General features: G+C 47.6%; 6 protein-coding genes across 6 annotated transcripts; 4 read left to right on the top strand and 2 right to left on the bottom strand.

The window, feature by feature from the left end:
• Positions 1 to 374: 374 nt before the first annotated feature.
• Positions 375 to 1,405, top strand: GGS25DRAFT_220338 (Sm-like ribonucleoprotein). Its single transcript, XM_049256951.1, has 3 exons — positions 375 to 767; positions 921 to 997; positions 1,075 to 1,405. The coding sequence occupies exons 1-3, from the start codon at positions 740 to 742 to the stop codon at positions 1,267 to 1,269; spliced, it is 300 nt and encodes a 99-aa protein (XP_049117524.1). The 5' UTR covers positions 375 to 739; the 3' UTR covers positions 1,270 to 1,405.
• GGS25DRAFT_220335 (nucleoside hydrolase) lies at positions 911 to 3,607 on the bottom strand. Its single transcript, XM_049256950.1, has 6 exons — positions 3,476 to 3,607; positions 2,965 to 3,307; positions 2,629 to 2,901; positions 2,523 to 2,557; positions 1,066 to 2,465; positions 911 to 993 (listed from the first exon to the last, which is right to left on the bottom strand). Exons 2-5 carry the CDS (start codon positions 2,999 to 3,001, stop codon positions 1,542 to 1,544), a joined length of 1,269 nt encoding a protein of 422 aa, XP_049117523.1. The 5' UTR covers positions 3,002 to 3,307; positions 3,476 to 3,607; the 3' UTR covers positions 911 to 993; positions 1,066 to 1,541.
• Positions 3,608 to 4,830: 1,223 nt separating this feature from the next.
• Positions 4,831 to 6,790, top strand: GGS25DRAFT_220309 (uncharacterized protein). The gene has a single exon (XM_049256949.1). The coding sequence runs from the start codon at positions 5,110 to 5,112 to the stop codon at positions 6,337 to 6,339; it is 1,230 nt and encodes a 409-aa protein (XP_049117522.1). The 5' UTR covers positions 4,831 to 5,109; the 3' UTR covers positions 6,340 to 6,790.
• A 3,483-nt stretch (positions 6,791 to 10,273) lies between these two features.
• GGS25DRAFT_485236 (uncharacterized protein) lies at positions 10,274 to 12,121 on the top strand. The gene is made up of 2 exons (XM_049260530.1): positions 10,274 to 10,295; positions 10,356 to 12,121. The coding sequence occupies exon 2, from the start codon at positions 10,416 to 10,418 to the stop codon at positions 11,754 to 11,756; it is 1,341 nt and encodes a 446-aa protein (XP_049117521.1). The 5' UTR covers positions 10,274 to 10,295; positions 10,356 to 10,415; the 3' UTR covers positions 11,757 to 12,121.
• Positions 12,122 to 13,895: 1,774 nt separating this feature from the next.
• On the top strand, positions 13,896 to 16,167 carry GGS25DRAFT_520348 (cytochrome P450; the record flags this gene model as incomplete). The annotated part of the gene is made up of 6 exons (XM_049263873.1): positions 13,896 to 14,163; positions 14,315 to 14,432; positions 14,599 to 14,970; positions 15,105 to 15,156; positions 15,214 to 15,923; positions 16,005 to 16,167. The coding sequence occupies 6 exons, from the start codon at positions 13,896 to 13,898 to the stop codon at positions 16,165 to 16,167; spliced, it is 1,683 nt and encodes a 560-aa protein (XP_049117520.1).
• Positions 16,168 to 16,478: 311 nt separating this feature from the next.
• Positions 16,479 to 19,817, bottom strand: GGS25DRAFT_220157 (fungal-specific transcription factor domain-containing protein). Its single transcript, XM_049256948.1, has 5 exons — positions 19,402 to 19,817; positions 18,242 to 19,307; positions 18,105 to 18,164; positions 16,936 to 18,048; positions 16,479 to 16,866 (listed from the first exon to the last, which is right to left on the bottom strand). The coding sequence occupies exons 1-5, from the start codon at positions 19,521 to 19,523 to the stop codon at positions 16,717 to 16,719; spliced, it is 2,511 nt and encodes an 836-aa protein (XP_049117519.1). The 5' UTR covers positions 19,524 to 19,817; the 3' UTR covers positions 16,479 to 16,716.
• Positions 19,818 to 20,020: the final 203 nt, after the last annotated feature.

The raw sequence follows: 20,020 nt of genomic DNA, 5'->3' as shown, positions 1-20,020 counted from the left end.
AGATAGATCTTTACTGGACTAGTTTGTGACGTATGTAGTAATAGATAGGTACATAGTAGCACTAGTAAGATAGATTTTTAAGGGATCAAAATTAATTAAGGGCTGTGTCAAAAAAGCAAAGTTCAAGGTTTAAGGAAGACCTGTGCCACCCGGAAGTACAACTTGAGCTTCAATGTGCCTGATGTGGAGATGCATTTGGTGGATATTGTACAGTAGGCAACTGCTGCGGCCCTGTGGGACTTGCACATGCGGTTATGAAATAATGCAAATGCCTAAAATTACTCTAACTATCTTGATTTGTTAGATCTCGTATTGAAACTAGATCAGATAAAGTACTAGTTACTACACTACACTAGTAGTAAGAATGTGGGTAAGGGACTCGGACTATAAGTGGAGAATGAGAACTAACTACCTAGCCACAATAACTAATCGATGATTACTTCACTCAGATGTGGCTCAGCATTCTTTTTTCCCAGGCCCACTGCCACAACTGCCACACTGCACCCAGCATCTTCAAGGTCGTATCACGTTAAGCAGTAATTTCTATGGTCCAAAGCTTCAAGCTACGGTACCACCAAGAGAAGAGCTGCCCAACCTTACAGCCGCAACCAAAGCTGAATGCTTCGCTTCCTTCGGCCACAGTTATAATCGGTTGCACATTGAACAACGTCGAACCATCGACATCCTTATTACAAGCTAGCGCAAAGCTTCATATCCAACCGCTTTGCAACCCGTCAAGATGTCGAACCTCGGGAGTTATATCAATAGTGAGTCGCACTATATTCACAACCTTTTCTTATTCTTCCCTCCTTCCTTATTCTCTCTCTCTCTCTCTCTCTCTCTCTCTCTTTATTCGCATTAATCACTAGCCTTTCGCCATGGGCAAAGCTCACAGCGCAATCCATCTGACAGCCTCGTAGAAAAGGTGCTGATAATCACGGCCGACTCGCGAACCTTGGTGGGAAACCTGTTAAGTTGCGACCAGATGACCAACTTGGTAAGACCGAATGAATCCTCAATCACTCTCATCCCACGCTCGAAACATCCCAGCTGACTAATTATCTGTCTATCTAGGTTCTGGCACAGGCAGTCGAACGCGTTATTCGAACAACCGATGACCCGGAGCCCTCGACGGAAGTCCCACTTGGCCTGTACCTTGTGCGAGGCGACAACGTTTGCGTGGTAGGCCTGGTGGACGAGCCGCTCGACGAGAGCATCAACTGGCAAGAGGTGAAGGGTTCGGCAATTGGAGGAATAAAGCACGTATAAACAAACGACTGGGATCCCAATGGACAGCTAGGTCTAGAAAATTAATTGAGGGTTGGTACAAACGGCGTTTGAGGGCGTGGGTGGGATATTATTTGCATTTGCATAAAGGGGAGAAAATATCCCAAAGGCTTTCTTCATATAGGGTATGCTTTTGCCTTGATGATACCACGTTTGCATTCTTGCTGACACCTATATTGTCCTCCTCTTCGCCTCATATCTACCATCTATATATGATACATGTGATCATCTCCTTCTACTTCTTAAACACCCCCTTATCCGAATAAACGCTCCATAAGCAACGGCGCAAACGCCATTTCACCTGGGCTGCTTACTAGTCTATTTATTCTGTTGCCCCTCTTCAAGCTCAACCAGCCATCATGGTCTCCTGGAACCTCAGAAGTAGTGATACCATCGGGCCGGGTTCGACCACGACGATCCGAGACATGCATTCCATGGGTCCATTGTCCCGAAGTCTCGATTCGAATGTCCTCTGGTGCACCCTTGGCTAGCTTCCAGGCCGGATCCGATTGCGAGAGCATGTACCAGATGGTCAATGGGTCGTGGAGGGACAATCCTGGCTCCACCTCGTTACCAATCATCGAGACGATTTGGCGGAAGATGCCACCCATGAAAGTGTTGACCCATGTACCCAGGGGGCTGCCCGCCGAGAGCTGCGGCTCAATCGTCTCTAGGAAGTAGCCCATGTTCAGGAGGTGGGGCGTGGTTATGTCAAGTGGAAATAACCTCAAGTCCAGTTGCTTAGAGAGCTTCTCTGGGTACGGTGGCAGGGTTCCCTTTTCCTTGGGCACGGGAGGCATGGTTGAGGCTGGTGTTGGCGACGTCAAGGCAAACACACGAGCAGTAGCGACCGCATCGGCATAGGTGTTGAATTCGGCAACCGGGGTAACATTACCCTCACATTCTACAGCTCCACCCATTACAGCCACTTCCTTTACTCTAAGGAAGGTTTCGGGGTCCTCCGAAGCGGCTAATGCCAGGTTTGTCAATGGACCAACGGCACAGATCGAGATTGTGTCGGCTGGCTCCTCCCTCAAGATTCGGAGTATCTCTCGGTGGGCCGGTGTTTTCGACGGCTTGAAGTACTGGAGATAAGGGTGTTCCTGTTCTTCGGCCCCGTTTGGAAGCCCTTCCTTGAACAGGGCTTTCCAGGTGTCGGCCGGTGATAAATGAGGGTGCTGCGAGTCCATGTTAGCCAACTCTGATTTTCAGTAGGTGAGGACTTTCCAATTTACCGCTTCGTGAACGCCATGCAAACCATCGGAACCATCTGTTGAAGGATATTTCGTCAGTTACGGTACAACAAATCAATAGTACACGAACAGGCCCGGGATAACGTACGGAAATTATCTGCCATTAGGAATTCTTCCTCTAGAGCATGCTCGGGGCCGACAGCCACGATCGGTTTATACGTTCGCAAAGCCTCGAACCCTAGTGGTTTCCCTTGGGACTTACGCCACTCCATCTCGTGATACAGGACTTTGAACATGCCAACCACGTTTCGAAGGCAGCTATCCAAAGCTACATTACCGTATGTTACCGAGATTAGCACCACCTCTAGCTCTTCGGGCGAGGAAGCTAGAGCCAATAGTATGGCCATGACATCGTCGGCGCCTATGATGTCACGTTATCAGCAGTAAGACTAGAAGCTAAGTCTTATCTTCTCTCTTTACTTACCTGGATCGGTGTCTATAATGATCTTTCTGGGAGCCATGATTGCAAGACTAAAGTACCTATGGGTACTTGGAAAATCGGGTAATAATATAAGAGTAAGGTATATTATAGTATATTGGCCTAGCGTAAGATTGTTGTAGTTGTTGAATTTGGAGGAGGAAGCGCTAGAATAGATAGTAGATATTTATTAGATCGATAAGGTTGCGGCTCTAAAATACCTACAAGGCTCACTATACGTTGTAGTGACTGTACCTACCTAGCCAACGTTGGGTAACAATTCAATTCAATAAGGAAGGCGGCGTGGCAGCGGGTTCGTGCCGCCGGTCACCTGCGAGAACCGATCCCACTGTATCCATGTTAGACTCCGGCTACCGGAATACATAGTACATACTACATAGTGATTTGTGCTTTGTACTAGTCACACCCCGCATCATTGGGGTCACCCCTTTTTTTCATGGAGAACATGACAATGGAATCATTGGATTCGTTGCTCATTGGGAACGATAATATGTACCTATGTTTGTCGCAATTATTTATATGTACCTGTTACCTTACCGATTCACGTTTGTTGAACAGATATCGATTGTCGCTCCATTAATGCCCATATTTACTCTACAAATGTTTAAAAGCATGATGCTTCAAATATCATACTTAGCAGCTGCTTAGTGTAGGTAGTAGGTACATAGGTAGATATTGTCCGTGGATTACTAGGTATTATTATGTATGTAGGCAACTAGATAATGTTCTATCTAAGCCCAGGTGCGTTAGCGAAATCCAAGCTTAATGGTGGCTAATTAATTCAGGGGAATCCAAGCAATCATATAATATGCATCAAAGTTAACAGCATTCGTCTTATGTGTTGACAGTGAACTGTCCGTGATGATACCCAACAAAATGCCTATGAATCTTGGTTGAAGATCTAGGATCTGCACAAGATATGTGAGGGGTAACAACTTTCATAGTAATAACCAAGCTTATAAGTTATAACTGGCGAATTGCTCCAGGCACAACTTCACGGGAGTTTTTAAACCAACCGAAACATCCATTGCTTAGCTGAACATGATATGCTGCCACTGTTAACCCCTTTATAAATCTGGGCGTAAAGTATGTTTGTTTCTTAACATTGAACTAAGGGAGTAAATTTCAGAATTGTCATTAATCTTTTTTTGCAATTCGGTCAAAGAAAAAAGGGGGTTGGTGTTTTTAAAAGGTTACTCACCTTATAATGTATGTACCTAAAAGGTAATATAATAAGACTCTTGTTATGAGGGTGAACTGAACTGCACATTAAAAGGCCCCACCGTACTTACACTGTATTTGAGACTATTGAACAACTTGCACAACCCTTGTACGACCTTGGCAAGTATTCTTAGGGGGATTTCTAGGCCTGGCAGACGGCCGCAGACCAGCATTGACCCCTTTAAGCGGATAACCTTCTACTTCTAGAACGCAAACTCTTAGCGCCGATTGGTTCATTATTGTTAATGACAGCACAACCTTATCCCAATCCAATTCCCTTACACGCGGCGACCACCTTACATATTACATATCTGTCCATGTCCATCCATCCCATTGAACATTAAACATTGAACATTCACTGCCCACTTACACTCCAGTGAACCACACAGAAGGAGTAAAAAAAAAAAAGCCACAGTGGTCAAACTACATATACTCACATTCACTTTGTTCCCTCTTTTTTTTATTTTCCCTCAGTTTCCATACGTTAATAAATCTGAACGTCTTTTTACAATAAAATAAGGATATGTATTGAGACCCGGCCTACCTTTTTATTTTATTCAGGACAAGTTGCCACAACGCCCGGTTCACCTCCGAGTGGCATCGCCATCGCCATCACCTATCGCCAACTCTTTTGGTCTCGGTTATAGTTGTCCACACTCATTCTCATTCGTATTGACACTGTACAATACGGTGAGCATTCAAGGTACCTGTCAGTTTCCAGCATAACCGGTATACGACCTTCCGTCACTGGTTTAGCTTCTCCGAGCTCTTCGTAAGCCTCAATATTACAAAGGCGCCATCTTTTCGAAACATCTTGTGTTGCCATTCCCTCTCTTCATCCTGCCAAATCATTGAACCCCATCGGCAAACCTTCACTACGCGCGACACACCAATTTCAACTTCCGAAACATGGATACCCATTCGACTGTCACCACTATTGGTGGGTGGGCGATCATTCTGGGTATCAGCGGAATTATCTGGTATCGCAGTCAACTAAAGAAGAAGACTACTCCTCCAATCCGTCGCGGCTCTTTTACTAGACAATCCGCGAAACCCGCCGATCTTGGCTCAGGAAATGATAGTAAGAAGAAGCTAGAAAAGGCCGCGAAGCCAAAACCCAAGCCGAAGGCCCCCGCAGCTTCGGATGAAGTTGTGCCACCAAGCGTCAACTACAATCGAGAAGTAGATGAGGCAGCCGACAAGAAGGCCGATCGAGAGTTCGCGCGTCAACTGGCCAATGCCCACGCTGGAACCCAGCTCAGCGCCAAGAAGTCGGATGAAAAGCGACAAAAGTCCATCAAGCAATCCAAGGCGCAAGAGCTACCTGGCGGAACCTCGGTTCCCTCCTCTCACGCTGGCGATGCCGACGATGACTTGTCCTCCCAGGCCTCCCCTGTTGTTGCTGCTGTAAATGGCCACGATGTATCCGACATGCTCGAAGCAACACCCTCCGGCCCGTCTGTTCTCCGCCTTACCGATGTTGACTCTGTTAAGAAGCCCAAGGAGCGAAAGACTAAGGCACCCGAAGTCGTCGAGTCGAAGAAGCAGCGCCAGAACCGAAAGAAGGCGGAGGCTGCCAAGGCTGCCCGTGAGGAGGATGAGAAAGAGCGCAAAGTAAAGATGGAACAACAACGACGGGCTGCCCGTATCGCTGAAGGACGAGCTGCCAAGGACGGCTCTGCCTCCGTAGCCAATGCCTCAAATGCCTGGAATGGCAAGTCTACCAACGGAACCAATGGTACCAATGGTGGCGACATTATCCAACCTTTGGACACCCGTGAGCAGCAACCCAAGGTGGAATCCGCAAAGCCAAAGAATACTGGTGCTACCCAAACCACCAAGGGCAAGTCGGATCCTTGGTTGTCTAGCATGCCGTCAGAGGAAGAGCAGATGGAGATGCTCCGACAAGAGGACTCGTGGAATGAGGTCAAGACGAAGAAGAAGGGCAAGAAGAATCATACTCCTGTCGAGACATCAGCCCCTGCCACCAACGGTGGTAGCACACCGACCGTTAAGCCTTCAGCTGCGGTCAATGGTACCAAGAAACCCATCCTGACCAGCAATAACTCGTCCTTTGCTGCTCTCACCCCAGAAGAGACAGATGACAATGAGGAAGAAGAGCAAGAGTGGGATGTATGATCAGTCGAGATGTTAAGCCCAAGGACGCTTTGAAGTGTTCATTTTGCTTCGTTATACATTTTTTCGTCCGTTAATACTGCTTATCACCAACCTCGAACACCCGCCATCAACTCTCGCAAACTCGTTTCCCTTTCAACGGTCGTTCTCACTGTTGTACAATACTCACACTTTATCGTTTCGATTCACTTGATGGGCATGGACACTAAGCTTCTTTACTTTTATCTTTGACAAAAAAAAAGGGGCTCGGGCTTGGATCGGGCAAAGGAGCGGTGGGGGGGAAGGGCCTCTTTTTTGAAGCTGGACGCCCGGGCTGATGTAGATCGGTCCAAACCCCCCCTGCTCTGAATGTGTGCGTCTTATGTTTTTTCTACAGGCTGGAGTTAGCTGAATCTCCACGCGGACAACAAGATGATATTTCCTCCTTATTACAACGAACGATGAAAAAATAATGCTTTGTGTTTGGGAAATATATTGTTGCTTCGTGTGTTTTGCGTTCGCTGTCCAAGGACGGGGCAATGAGCGCCTCTTTTTTTGTAGTGGTTAGTTTGCTATGAAGTCTGAGTAGCTCGATGAATGCACATATTTTCTTTTTTTTTCTTCACTCCCCGTTATTAGTCCAGTTCTCCTGTTGCCTGTGCTACCTTTTTTCTATTGGTGTAATGAGATACATAAGACGAATTGCTTATCGAAATACGTGAGAGGTATAATGTCGCCGTTAATGATAATTAAGGGATTCGGGTGGCTTTGGGTCATGGATAGTATAGGCAGTAGGTGCTTACCTACTAGGGTAAGCATCTATTACTTGAGATACTACTATAATAATGATCGAACATGAAACCTATTTGCAAGTTTGATGCTGTCGCTGAATATGTGGCTTGGGCCTTGTGTGCATGCCTACTTGCCTACCTGGGTAAGTACTAGAACCTAGTCATGTAGTGAAGACCAACTCACGCACTTATGTAGCAATGGAAAGCCTAGGTAGAAGGCTCGGTTTAAGATCAATGTCTTGCTCACTCAGATAGTTACCTGAGTACTGTTTTATACGAGACGTGGGAAAGACCTCGATCTCCTGCTTAGTGCTACTCACTGTTCCACTCGACAGATCTGATGTCGAATGAAAAGCCATTACTCCTCTCCTTTTCCCTCCCTTGAAGAGAAGTGGTAAAGAGCTCTCTGGTTCCCACGTTCGCCAGGTCACGTAACTAGGCAAGTATACCGATAGCCTAACCTAGTCGACTAAGAAGTTGTCCTATGGTGGCACATATAGGTTACCTTCTTGACTATTCCAAGATCCCGCCTCCCCATAGCAAACATCAGATGCCAATAATACGGCATTTCTGCTTTCGTTTACTTACATGTAGGGCAAGGGCTGGACAAGTGGTGGTTCGCTCGTAAAGAAGAGTTCCCTTCACGTGCTAAGCCGCCTTGTAAGTTGTTCGAGCGATGTTCGGCCATCGGTGAGCGTACCTATATGTAGGGCATCTGATTTACCTGAGATGTTATACATACATATGTGTTAGTTTGATGCGAGCTACAGATCATTTTAAGGGGTAGGTAGATGAGTATTATTTGACGTCGAAACTATCATATACAATCAAAAGGTAGTTTAAGGGTTGTCTGTCACCCAGGATTCACAACTCGAACATGTTAAGACGGTTGATATTAGTGACTAGGTACCTAATCTTAGTCAGATGAATATTCTGGAACCGGGTAATACCATTTTATTTTTATTTTTGGTGATACGTGTCAGTACCTGGGATCATAGCCAAAGTTGGTGACTCGAAATCTGGATTGGTGTGACTTATATATATATCTCTCTGCTCCGCGATCCGATGCACCGGGCCATGTTTGGTAAGTTGCTGTTGATGCAATTGGAGGGGATAGGCTTCGCCTTTGCATCGGAGGCGAAGTTCCTAGATCACGAAAAGTTCTGACGTATAATATCGTAACATGGGTCAATTGTGGAATTATCTACTATGTATCATGGCTGTGTTCTAATATGTGTCTATGTAGGGAAGTTGGGTGCCTACATAGGTATCTGTTGAGCTATCACAGCTAAGCCACTTCGTGAATTTTATACGTGTGAGTTGCGGATAGGTGAGAGTTTGAATCTATCCATACCTACTTACTCATACACTCATACACTCATATCATAATATTTAATATGGGAAAAAAAAAAGAAAAAAAAAAAAAAGGAAACACGAGGCAATTAAAATGAAGAAGTCATGATGAGAGAATTCCAAGTTCTTGATTGTTAATAAACTGCACATGGCATGCATTATGCAGTGCATTCGGATACATCTGGAGATATGCATGCATGCAGTGTCCCTTTGGAGCAGGTACTTGTAGGTTAGCTGGGGATTCGTGCGGGGCCAAAGGGGGATTAAGGTACATAATACTATGTACATATAGCAGATATGCATACATAATCCATTTGAAGCCCAGAGCACAGGGCAATAGGGGGTTCGAGCTAAAGCTAAGCAAGGGTAAAACGTGACATTGCGTAGGAGGTGATTATCCAAATTCCAATTCGAGGGTGCAGGAAGAGAGGGGAGGGGCTCCAGAAGCTCCAAAAAATCTCCAAAAGCCTGGGCCTCATTGAAAGACCCAAACGAATGAGGCGAGCCATTGATAGTTACATCTGGCGTAAATGAACGTGCCACGACAGTGGATCGCTTGTGTATCCGGTACTACACTAGGTACATAATACATTACTTAAATAAGTTAGTGGGGCTACGGAGAACAAATCAGATGATGGTTCCTCTAATCTACGATTACCTAAGGCAACTATGTTGTGTGTGTATGTACATAGTTAGGTACTAGTTAGAGTTCAGGCGTTGTTAAAACGGAAGGGACGGATTCTAGGCGGATTCTAGGTACATTATTAGTACCTAGTAGTCGAAGACTCGAAGTCAGACCCCAAGTCTTAGGTACCCAGGTACTATGAAACAACGAGTGATGTTAAGCAAACCCCCCCATGCTCCGCGGCTAGCCACAATTGGTTCGTCCCCCCAATGTAAGATGCAGGGAATACATGCAATTACCTGCAAATCCATGCGCTGCGTGGGACTGCTACAACCCATCAAACCCAATTCCCCAATTCCTAGACTCCCTAGGTAACGCAAACCACTGCAGCTTTACGCAGTAGATGCAGTATTGGAAGTTTATTTGGTTTGACTTGTCCGATTACTCTCCACTCGCTCATCTCAACTCACTCGTTACAATCTAGTCAACTGTTTTCCCTTTTGTCGACTATTCCCATCTGACTGGTTTAACTGGTTTTGCTGGTTTGCTGGTTTACTGCTGGCTTGCTGGTCGTTGTTTCAAACTTTCAAGTCGTCATCTTTCTTAGGTTGTTGCAAAAAATCAGACCACACTTCTCTTCTCTACGTCTTCTTCTTCTTCCTTCTTCTTCTTACTCTTCTCGAACCTTCAATTCCAACAGGGGCAAATTATTATATTGCATTATTCATGATAACTTCACTTTAAATCCAGCACGGACAACATATCTTCCTTTGCCCTACCAAATCTTACCGTACCATACCTCTCTCTACTCTACTACCTAACTCCTTACCACCTGACCACACATCTCTTTGCTTTCATTATATTTTCTTTTCTACCTTCGTTCCCAGGACAACTTTTCTATAGCACTTGTTAGATACGCAGTCTATAGTATTCCTTTTTCTCTATAGCATAGAATCATATTTCAAATTCCTCGTGGATTGTACCGCGTATTGACGTTCGACGACTCCTTCCTCTCTTTTCTACCGACAACCCCCCTCTCGGCTTGGCTTACCGAAGACGAACTAGGATCTGTGGGAATTAACTTTCTCACGTGTAGAATTCGACTTATTCGTCTTGTATTGTTTGCTTGGCTAAACTCAAACCTACGTCGTACGAACCAAGAATTGCCTCGTCGTGCACGATTCGGTAGTATCCCGCCGAAACCTTTCTCCGTAAGATAACCCGCGACATATATCGACGAAGAGCGTATTGCCAATGCGGTTGTTTGCTAGGATATTATCTTCGTCTTCAACCTAGGCCGTGATAGGCATTGCTAAAGCTTTACGCTTATCATGTCGCTTGGTGTTGCTTTCCAGTCTGCTGTGTTTTACGTTGTATCTTGTGCACCATGTCTTCAGGCAAGGCACCACCAACAATCCAAGGCGAAGGCCAAAAAGGAGCGTGAGGAGAAAGCCCGTATACAAGCCGAGAATCCTGGGACGTACCAGCACCCGGATCCATTCAACACAAATCCATACTGGTCCGAGGAGATTATGATGGGCCCCCGGATGGAGCCTAAAAATAAAAAGCACAAGACCACAAGCCAAAAACGCTTACACAGTTCAGGCAAAGAAAGCACGAGTGCCGGAAGCAGTACCATGGTCAATAGCATGAGTCCAGGCAGCAGCCATAATACGGTTGTGGCGGACATGGGAGACGTGGCAGATGATGGTAAACTGAGCTTTTCGCCCTCGCTATCAGACGATTGGAATCGGAGACGCTATCAAAGAGAAGACGAAGAGCTGTGGGGCAACAACCGTACAGGTCATAAGTTGATGGACGCAATTAAGCAGGCGGGATCATCGGCTGGTCGATTACTCGAAGCAAGTTTGGGGAAGGAACCAAAACAGGTTACTCCAGAAGAAAGGCATGACTTTTATTTCGCACCTCGGAACCCTCCTGTCAACGAATATCACCCTCCGATTGTACGACAGAAGCCCGCCCACAGAGATGCCAACAAATGGATGTTGCAGCCACCACCGGCTGCAAAGATTATGGAAGGAAAGGTGCCAGTTAGTAGGAGTGGAAGTATGGCGAGTCACGTAAGCCGTAGGACAGCAACAAGTGACGGTACCAACTTGGGCCGACTGGTTCACGAGAGGACGGTGGAAGCTAAACTTAGGAATGGCGAGTCGCCGGCTTTCTTTGACTCGACGACGACATTACATAAAACCATCACCAGGAAAAATACCGTCTCAAGCCGAAAACACCGCCTTTCAAGAAGTAGAAGTCTATCGATAGGTTCGGAAGCCTCAGACGCACCCCGAAGGCGTAGAAGCCATCGAGCGAGGCAGCAGGTCCCGGCAGACTTTGACTCATCTGACGACGAAAGCTATTTCTTACAGAGCTCAGATTCGTTTGGGCGGGGCAGGAGAGTGGCGAGACAACCGACGTTGCAACCGATATCAAGCTCGCAAGAAAATGATAGAGACTCAAAGGAGAATGTGCCGGCAAGCGGGGCGCCGCTTGAGCGAACGCCTACACCTACGCAAACGGCCAGTTCTGCCCTTGCGGACATCACTAACAGCTCCAATGCGACTCGAGCCGATCAGACGGCGACGACTATAGGATTTGGCACCGAACCGTACAAGACTTCTTCGATTACTTTAGGGCCCCCATTAAGTGTGTCGTAAGCGGAACGGCAGCATGGGAAGTCACATGCATTTCGTGTAGGCAACTGTAGGGAAAGTCAGGGTTTTACAAAGTACAAAGTGGGCAATACTGCGTTGTCGAAACATCTGTAAATTAACAGTCAACAACATAAGGAGGCTTTTCGTCACGGGTTTTAAAAATGCATGACAGCTTGGGATAGGGGTTTGCATCGACAGGCAGGCATGGCGTAAAAAGGTCTCTTGGTTTGACCTGGTCTTGACAAAAGCTTCTTTATTTGTCTTGCTTCTTTTTTTACATTCTTCTTGGCTTGGCGTTTTACCTTAGCATTGCACGCTCAAGTATTCGCTACCATAAGTTTCGCAAATCGAAATGTTTTGAATGACTGTCCTTTTTTTGGTTCCTCTCCTTTTTATAGAATCGTTAGCTGTGACTGCTACTAGGTAAGAATCAGGTTCGTATCCATGGATGTGTAATATGTAAGACCCCTAGGTTAGATACTACCTATCCTACCCACGATGTAACCCAGCCTGTTGCCCAGGACCCAAATAGTATCTAAGTAAGTAATTAAGCACATGTGCATGAAATCCGACAACTAAATCTATCCACTTTTTAAGTCTATAAGTAGCGCTTGGAGCTGAAGTTTTAGTTTGTGGTTGCCCCTAGTTATGCAAAGCAGAGCAGGAAGGATTCAAGGAGTGGATTCAAACATCGTGACATCGGGGAAACCAACCACCCAACCACCAGACCCCCCTCTAACCTAATATGACCTTATGGGATTGGATCTAAAGCTTTTTTGAGCTATTATATAATGTGTTATGTAGTTACCTAGGTATGTGGTTATTCCTGTCTCCTTCCAGAATAGTAGGTACTATGTATGTATACGATATGCCCTCGCCTTCCCCGCGGACCCCCCTCGCTTGCTGGTTTCAAGCTTTCTGACGATGTCGTAGTATGGTGTAGGTAGTATGGTTTATACACTATACCTAATGGATTCTATGTTTGTTGAAACGAATGGCATCCATGGATAAGTTCCAGATATATTTATACAGATGCCGAGAAGGCTTTAGCGGCTGTTATTCTAACCTAGTATAATGAAGAGACAGGAAAAGTTCGTACGATACCTATGTACCTAGGTACCTAACCTAGTAGACATCAAGGTGGGTAGGTAATTGCTAACCTAGTATACTACATACGTAGTTACTGGCCATGTCTCCCAACGTCCTTCGATGCTAACTATATAGCAATCTACATATAGATATAGCATTGTAACCCAAGTACTCTACTACATACTTACATACCTATAGACAAGGAAAAAAAGAAAGTCTTGATCGTCTTATAGTGTACGGCAAATGGGCTAGGTACTGAGGCACGGCCTTACCTACCTTACCTGCCCAGTGCTTTAAACTTGTTGTATGTCACTAGCTAATATAGCATGAGCGGCACGGCACGAATGAACAGACCATATTCCGGATTTTTGCCCACTATGGACGGACGGACGGACGGAGAATGCGAGGGACACTGGGTTGGGTTGGGTTGGAATGTCCCACCGCTTGTTGGTATTGGTATTGGTAGGGCGGTTGCTGCTGTTGTTGAGGTGTTGTTAACTTCGTGAGGACTTTTTCTTCTTCTACGTAACTAGGTAGGTAGGTAGTCAGACATGTATATATAGATATATTCACAAACTCGCTAGGATATTGCAACGTGGTTTGGCCAAGGTTCTCCTACCGGTATCTCTAAAGTCCCAATACTGAACCCACAACTGGAGATCCCAAGCTCCTAACCCATCGTTCTATTTCAAGCCTGGGTGTAGCGTACCTAGGGTAGTGTAGGGTAGTGTAATATCCATCATACCTATCATACCCGCGAAGGAGCCCTCTCGGTGGAGAGGTCTAGACAGAAAACGGGTTAGCTAATACTAAGAGTTATACATACATATTTAGGAACATGATATGAGAGTTTAGAGTCAGTCTGATAGGTCCAGTGTTTGATCGATTCGATGGTTTAAATAAAAGATCATCGACCCCTTCCATCCCCCATCCCCTATACCCCCTTCTCCCCCTTCGCCTTTCCAAGTACCTACCTACCTACCTACCTCCCTAACCTAAGAACGAGTCATCGACATTTTTAGTTACTGTATAAGAGGACGCTCTTCAAAAGCCATGGCCTTCCTCTCCACCGCGCAGACCCTCCTGCCGTCTCGCGAAGACGCGGCATCCACGCAGATCCTCCACGGCGCCCTGCTCCTGGTCTACGGATGGGTGGTGTACCAGGTATCCCGAGCCGTCTGGCACATCTCGCCGTTCCACCCGCTGAGCCACATCCCGGGCCCGAGGCTGGCGGCCGCGACGTACCTCCCGGAGTTCTGGTACGACTGTGTCAAGTTCGGGCGCTATACCTCCCAGATCGCGAGGTGGCATGATATATACGGTGCGTTTTTTCTCTCCTTTTCCCTTTTCCCTTTCCATCTCGGGGGAATGTCGAAGATTCTTGTTACCCAAGCCAAGGGCGGAGGAAGACGGCGTGTGTACCTAGGCAGTCTGGTAGTTCTAGAAACTAATACACCATACACATACTCCAGGCCCTATCGTCCGCATCAACCCCGACGAAGTCCACTGCAACGACTCGCGCTTCGTCGACGAGATCTACGCGGTGGGCGGCCGAAAGCGTAATAAGCCGGCCCATCAAGTCAGCATGGTGTAAGTTATACCCCTTTTCTCTTTTCCCCTCCCCCCTTTTTGGGTTACAAAACTCCATCAAAAAAAAAAAAAAAAGAAGCCAGCGAGACCCAGGCCCAACTAACCCCCCCTTCGCCTTCTTCTTTCTTTTATTCTTCTTCTTTTTTTTTTATTAACCTTAACACAGCACCCAATTCGCCGGCTTCAACACCGTGGACCACGACCTGCACCGTCAGCGGCGCGGCCCCCTCGCCAAGTTCTTCTCGCGCGCGCAGATCGCGCGGCTCGAGCCCGAGGTCGAGCGGATGGTGCAGACGCTGTGCGACAAGATGCTGAAGCTGGGCACGAGAGCGGGCGCGGGCCCCTTCGACGTGCAGACGGCCTACAGCTGCTGCACGACCGACGCCATCTCGGCGTACTGCTTCGGCGACAGCTTCGGCTTCCTCGCGCAGGAAGGGTGGGAGCCGAATTTCCGGCGCCCGCTGTACTCGATGCTGCGCACGATATTCTTCTTTCGCTTTTTTGCGTGGGTTAAGTATTTGGTTCCTTTGAGTGGGATGTGAGTTAACCCCTACCTACCTACCTAGGTGTACTATTATACTGCAACCCGTCGGGGGTTTGGGTTGAGTTGGGTATTAAGTACCTAGCTTATGAGATGGAGACGAGACTAACGGGAAACGTGATGCATCGCAGGTTCATGAGGTTCATGCCCGAGGACACGGCGATATTCCTTCGTACTCTGGGGGTTCGTATACCCCCCTTTTCTTCCTATCAAACGAGGCACCAAACTAACCTCCCCTAGACCGACATCCCCCTTCTCGTAAACAAAGCCAAGTCCGACCTCTCCTCCGACAACTCCCCCTCCCCCTCCCCTTCCCACCCCCGCCCCACCGTCTTCGCCTCCCTCCTAACCTCCCCCCTCCCCGCCCGCGAGAAGCGCGTCGCGCGCCTGACCGCCGAAGCCGCCGCGTTGATCGGCGGCGGCACCGAGACCGTCAGCTGGGCGCTATCCGTCGCAACCTACCACCTCCTCACCAAACCCGACGTCTTGGCGCGCCTGACCTCCGAGCTAAAGACTGTTGTCGACGATCCGTTGAGGTTGCCCTCGTGGACGGTGTTCGAGAAGCTGCCGTACGCGGGCGCGGTGGTCAGCGAGGCGCTGAGGCTGTCGTACGGGGTGTCGTCGCGGACGGCGCGGGTGCCGGTGGAGGAGGCGATCGTGTGGAGGGGGCGGTGGAGGAGGAGGGGTGGTCCTAACAGAAGCAGCAACAGCAGCAGCAAGAGCAACGAGAAGGAATGTGAGGGAGGAGTAGAGCTCGAGTACGTGATCCCGCGGGGCTACGCGATCGGCATGTCGGCCGCCATCATGCACCACGACGAGAGCATCTTTCCAGACTCGCACGCGTTTCTGCCGGAGCGGTGGCTCGAGGCCGATGGGGTCACGAGGCGCCGGGACCTGGATAAGGGGTTCATGGCGTTTGGCAAGGGGAGTCGGGCGTGTGTGGGGATGAAGTAAGTCTTTCCCTCTTCTTATTCTTCCCCCTTAAAACTATGGCGCAAAGATATGCTAACCACATCGAACCCGCCAACTAGTCTCGGTCAGTGCGAGCTATATCTCATGCTCGCGGCACTCACACTGCGAGTGTTCCCACGCATGCGCTTGCATGACACTACGGAGGAAGATATCAGGTATGACCATGACATGCAAGTACCCATGACTAAAGATGGTAGGGGCGTGAGGGTGGTTATCATATAAATGCCTAGTTTGTAAAATATAGGGTATCGGCGTTGGGTGGCTGAAAGATACGGGTAAAGGCTAGGGAATGTCATAAGTATATGCCATGTCTCTAATTTTTTATAGAAAGATTTGGCAACATCGTCGCTTAAAGTCAAAAATGAACCCCATTTGATTTGTAGATGATATTTGGGGGGTGGCCTAGATCTTCGAAATTTGGCAGATGGATCCGCTTCAAGACACAAGATCAAAATGATAGTCCCTTCTCACCCAATCGAACCTCAACATCGACTTTCTAGGGACAGTATGATGTGGGGGTGGCCTTCACCCCTCCGGAGGAGAGTTGTAGTCAATAACTATATGCTGTGGCCGTTGTCGTAAAATACAAGGACATATTTTCCTCCATAATTTCCTCCAAGTTTGGTAATTTTTATATATCCCCTAATAGTCTTAAAACTCATAGATGCTATACTCTTAGCCGTATCGAGACATAATGGGCTCATCACCGGGTATCTGATACTTCGTCCGAATTCATCATTACTATTTCCACAAGACCGTACAGCCTTAAGACTATGGGTTCGGCGTGTCTGGATTTAAGAGCGTGAAGGAACCGTCTGATGATCCCTGTTGGGACTGCTGTTCGGGATTACCCGCGAAAAAATTGAAAGATGATTGATCTGGTCCCCAGGTTGCTGTCTGAGCGTAATTCTCGAACGCGTCCTATTACACTATGGTTAGCATGATGTGTTTTGAAATTTCAACCCCATCTTGAGTGGTCTGATAACATACCCAGTCAAAGTGATTATCGACTGCCATATTGCCTCCCCCACCAAGAGTCGTAAACATAGAGAATGGCGAGGCGGCGTTATTAATGCCACCACCAAAATCAGGTGTAAATTCGGGTGGAGGTCCTGCTCCCAATCCTAAATTTGTCTCTAGATATGGATTCGGGTAAGCTGTCCCACCAGGAGACTGGACGGCAGGCGTTAAACCTCTCGAGAGCATATCAAGAGTTACAGCTGCAGAATGCTCAGGAAGCATTTCAGCGCCAAAATTTTGGAAAAGGTTCTCGGATGGGGTCGGTGGTATTCCCGCATCAGCCGGGGTCGGTTCTGGGGCCTTGAATCTTTCCAACATAATATTAAGGATGTTTGCGGCCTTGTAGGCCTCAACGGACTCATGAGATAGCGATTTCCAAACCTCCTTAACACCATCCAAAGCATTTATCATCGCCTGTCGTTGCTCAGGTGTCCAAAAAGATGCGGCTTGGGAGTCCTGACGCTTGCCAGATGCAGCAGCAAGACGATCATGGTGGAGGTCGAGGATGATCAACATTGTGGGAAGTAATGTATCCTTTGACGTAGCTGAGACATACCATCTCATAGAACGAAGCCGGCCATTGGGCTGGCATTCACGATATATAGTCATCAGATGTCCTAGGATCTCGAGCGAAGCTTCGATCGCGCTACGCCGAGAATGAGCGTATCGTGGATTCTGCCGAGCACGTATCATGTGCTTCCTATGCAGCATACACATGACCTTCTGGTACAGTATATCTACATTAAATCTTGCCATTATGAGGGTAACAGGGTCGTGTGACCCCTCCAATGAACGCATTTTCAAATGTGGCGGAAATTCGTCCATGATCTCGCGTAGCTTTCGGTCGTGATGTAAGATATCATCGTAGCTTGCTTGCTTACCTACCTTCGTGACCGCTTGGAGGATATTCCCAAACTCTATACAGAGTTTGGTTTTACTGATCATATAAGCCATAGGACTCGGTTCTGTCATAGGTTTCGATGGAGGGAATATCTTGGTATTGGAGCCAAATTCCTCATCATATAGGTTGTGCGGAAGTTTTGTGTCGGTATTGTGGTCATATATCATTGTAGGCAAAGAAACCTTGACATGAGAGTTAATTACTGCGGTAAAACACGTTCTGTCAGCTGACAACTCACCTGATACGAAAATATAATGTCGGCCATGCGTAGTAAAGCCCACGTTCGTCTTCGCATCTCCTGTAAAAGTAGGCAGTAATATTAGTTTTCAAGGTGCCTTACATCGCGAAGCTTCAAATATGCGTAATTCAACTTACTCCTTGAAATGGGGTGATCGACGGAAACCAGTCTGCATCTCGGTGGTAGCCCATTCGGAAGGCCAGCCTCGTGATGATGCCCACGATAATCCAGAGTGAAAGTTCCGCATCCCAGCGTGAAGAATACTCACCGAAAAGGTAAAGCAACAAGGTTTCCACGGTATGCTCGACCGGCTTGGTGTAGTCCGCGACAATTAAACACTGGACTGTTCGCAATCGATATTCCGCAGCCAGCTCCAGAGACCTACCTTTCCACTCAGCGGGTTCATCCCCTACCTTATGGTAACTAAGCATTGCGAGACACAGCATTGCGTAGAGCCGGCCGATCCACATGATACCTGACTTGGACGGATCCTGCCAGTGATTTCGCAGCTCATGCTGAAGTGTAGGTCCGTGGACTATACTTGCTGCTGTATCTAACGAGTTGAAGTATCTCGACACCAACGTCATTATCGCTGTTCTCGAAGGCAACTCGGCTCTTAACTCAACTTCTGATGCTGGTGGGGCAGATAGAAGGAATATAGGCGAGTCACGAGCTGTCGCAGGCTTCGAGGACATAACTTGAGCATAACTATTCTCAAGTTCTTTCTTATGAGAAGAATAAAAGTTCTTGACTTCGGCAATGTCAGTTAGGAGTGTATGCCAATGCTCCTGTCCAATGTACATGGACTTTCCCTTATCAGCATCGACTTTAAGCACACCTAGGGAGGTGGCTAGCCCGTCATCTATGTCGCTGTCGCCGCCATCGCTAGCGTCGCCAGCATTATCTTTCATCGTCTCTTCATCATCTTGTTCGATATTTGCCGATGAGCCGTCTGTCGCGGACGATACTGTAGGCACGGTGTTTGACGAACCGTGAGCTTCTATCGTTGCACCGCCATGCATCAAGCTTAGCACTAAACCTTCCAAGCGGTCAATACGATTCTGCATGTCATCGGGAGTTGCAGAAGCTCCAGCACTACTTTGATTCTTCCTCCGGCTCGATGGAGTAGCATACACGCACGACTGTGTGTCGCCCCGTTTGACGCAATTCTCACAGCTTGGTGCTCCCCTGTTACATTTCAACCTGTTGAGCAGGTCAGCGACGCCGCATCATATTTAACTGCGAATCATTGAATTAGGGAATCAAGTTGACGCTATGGAGGATAAGTTTGACTCACTTTCTCGTTCGGCACGGATAGCAGCTGAGCGGTACCCTGTTTCGGCGACGAACCACCCTAAACTGCTCCTCGGGCGAGTGGCCCGAGGATGATGTCGCGGCAGACGGAGGTGTGGGGGTCATCTTGAAACGATATGAATCAAACAGGTGATGGCAATCCAATTTAGGGTGCCTGCTCTTGTATCGAAGACGTATGCCGGACTTGGGAAGAAGGTGACTTATAAGCGGCTAGCTCTTTCACCCACACCAAGCAATCGCTTTCTAGTATGGCGAATTATAGAGCAGGGATGGGCGCAGACGACAGGTCAGTGAGTCAGCGTCGACAGCCTGCTGGAAAGATTGCTCGTTCACGTCAAGAGCGGTAGCGGTAGCGGAGATAAGAAGTCTCTTGTAGGAAGTCTAGAGGTATAACGGTGCCGCTGTTGCCAAGGCGTAGTCTACCAACCAAGCTAGTAATGCTCAGATCGTAGGCGTAAGGTAGTTACAAGGTGGTCACAGGTGACAGAACTGAACAGTAGAAATGGCGAAAATGTGTGGTTTCTTTTCGTGGAGTGTAAGGCAGAAACTCGAATCAGGTGAAGCAGTCACGATATGCCAGTGTTTCTGTCTCGGGAACAGCG

Source organism: Hypoxylon fragiforme (genome assembly GCF_022984875.1).
Source record: "Hypoxylon fragiforme strain CBS 206.31 chromosome Unknown GGS25scaffold_4, whole genome shotgun sequence".
Classification (NCBI taxonomy): domain Eukaryota; kingdom Fungi; phylum Ascomycota; class Sordariomycetes; order Xylariales; family Hypoxylaceae; genus Hypoxylon; species Hypoxylon fragiforme.
The sequence above is the reverse complement of the archived record's forward strand: the minus strand, read 5'-3'. Positions and strand labels throughout refer to the sequence as shown.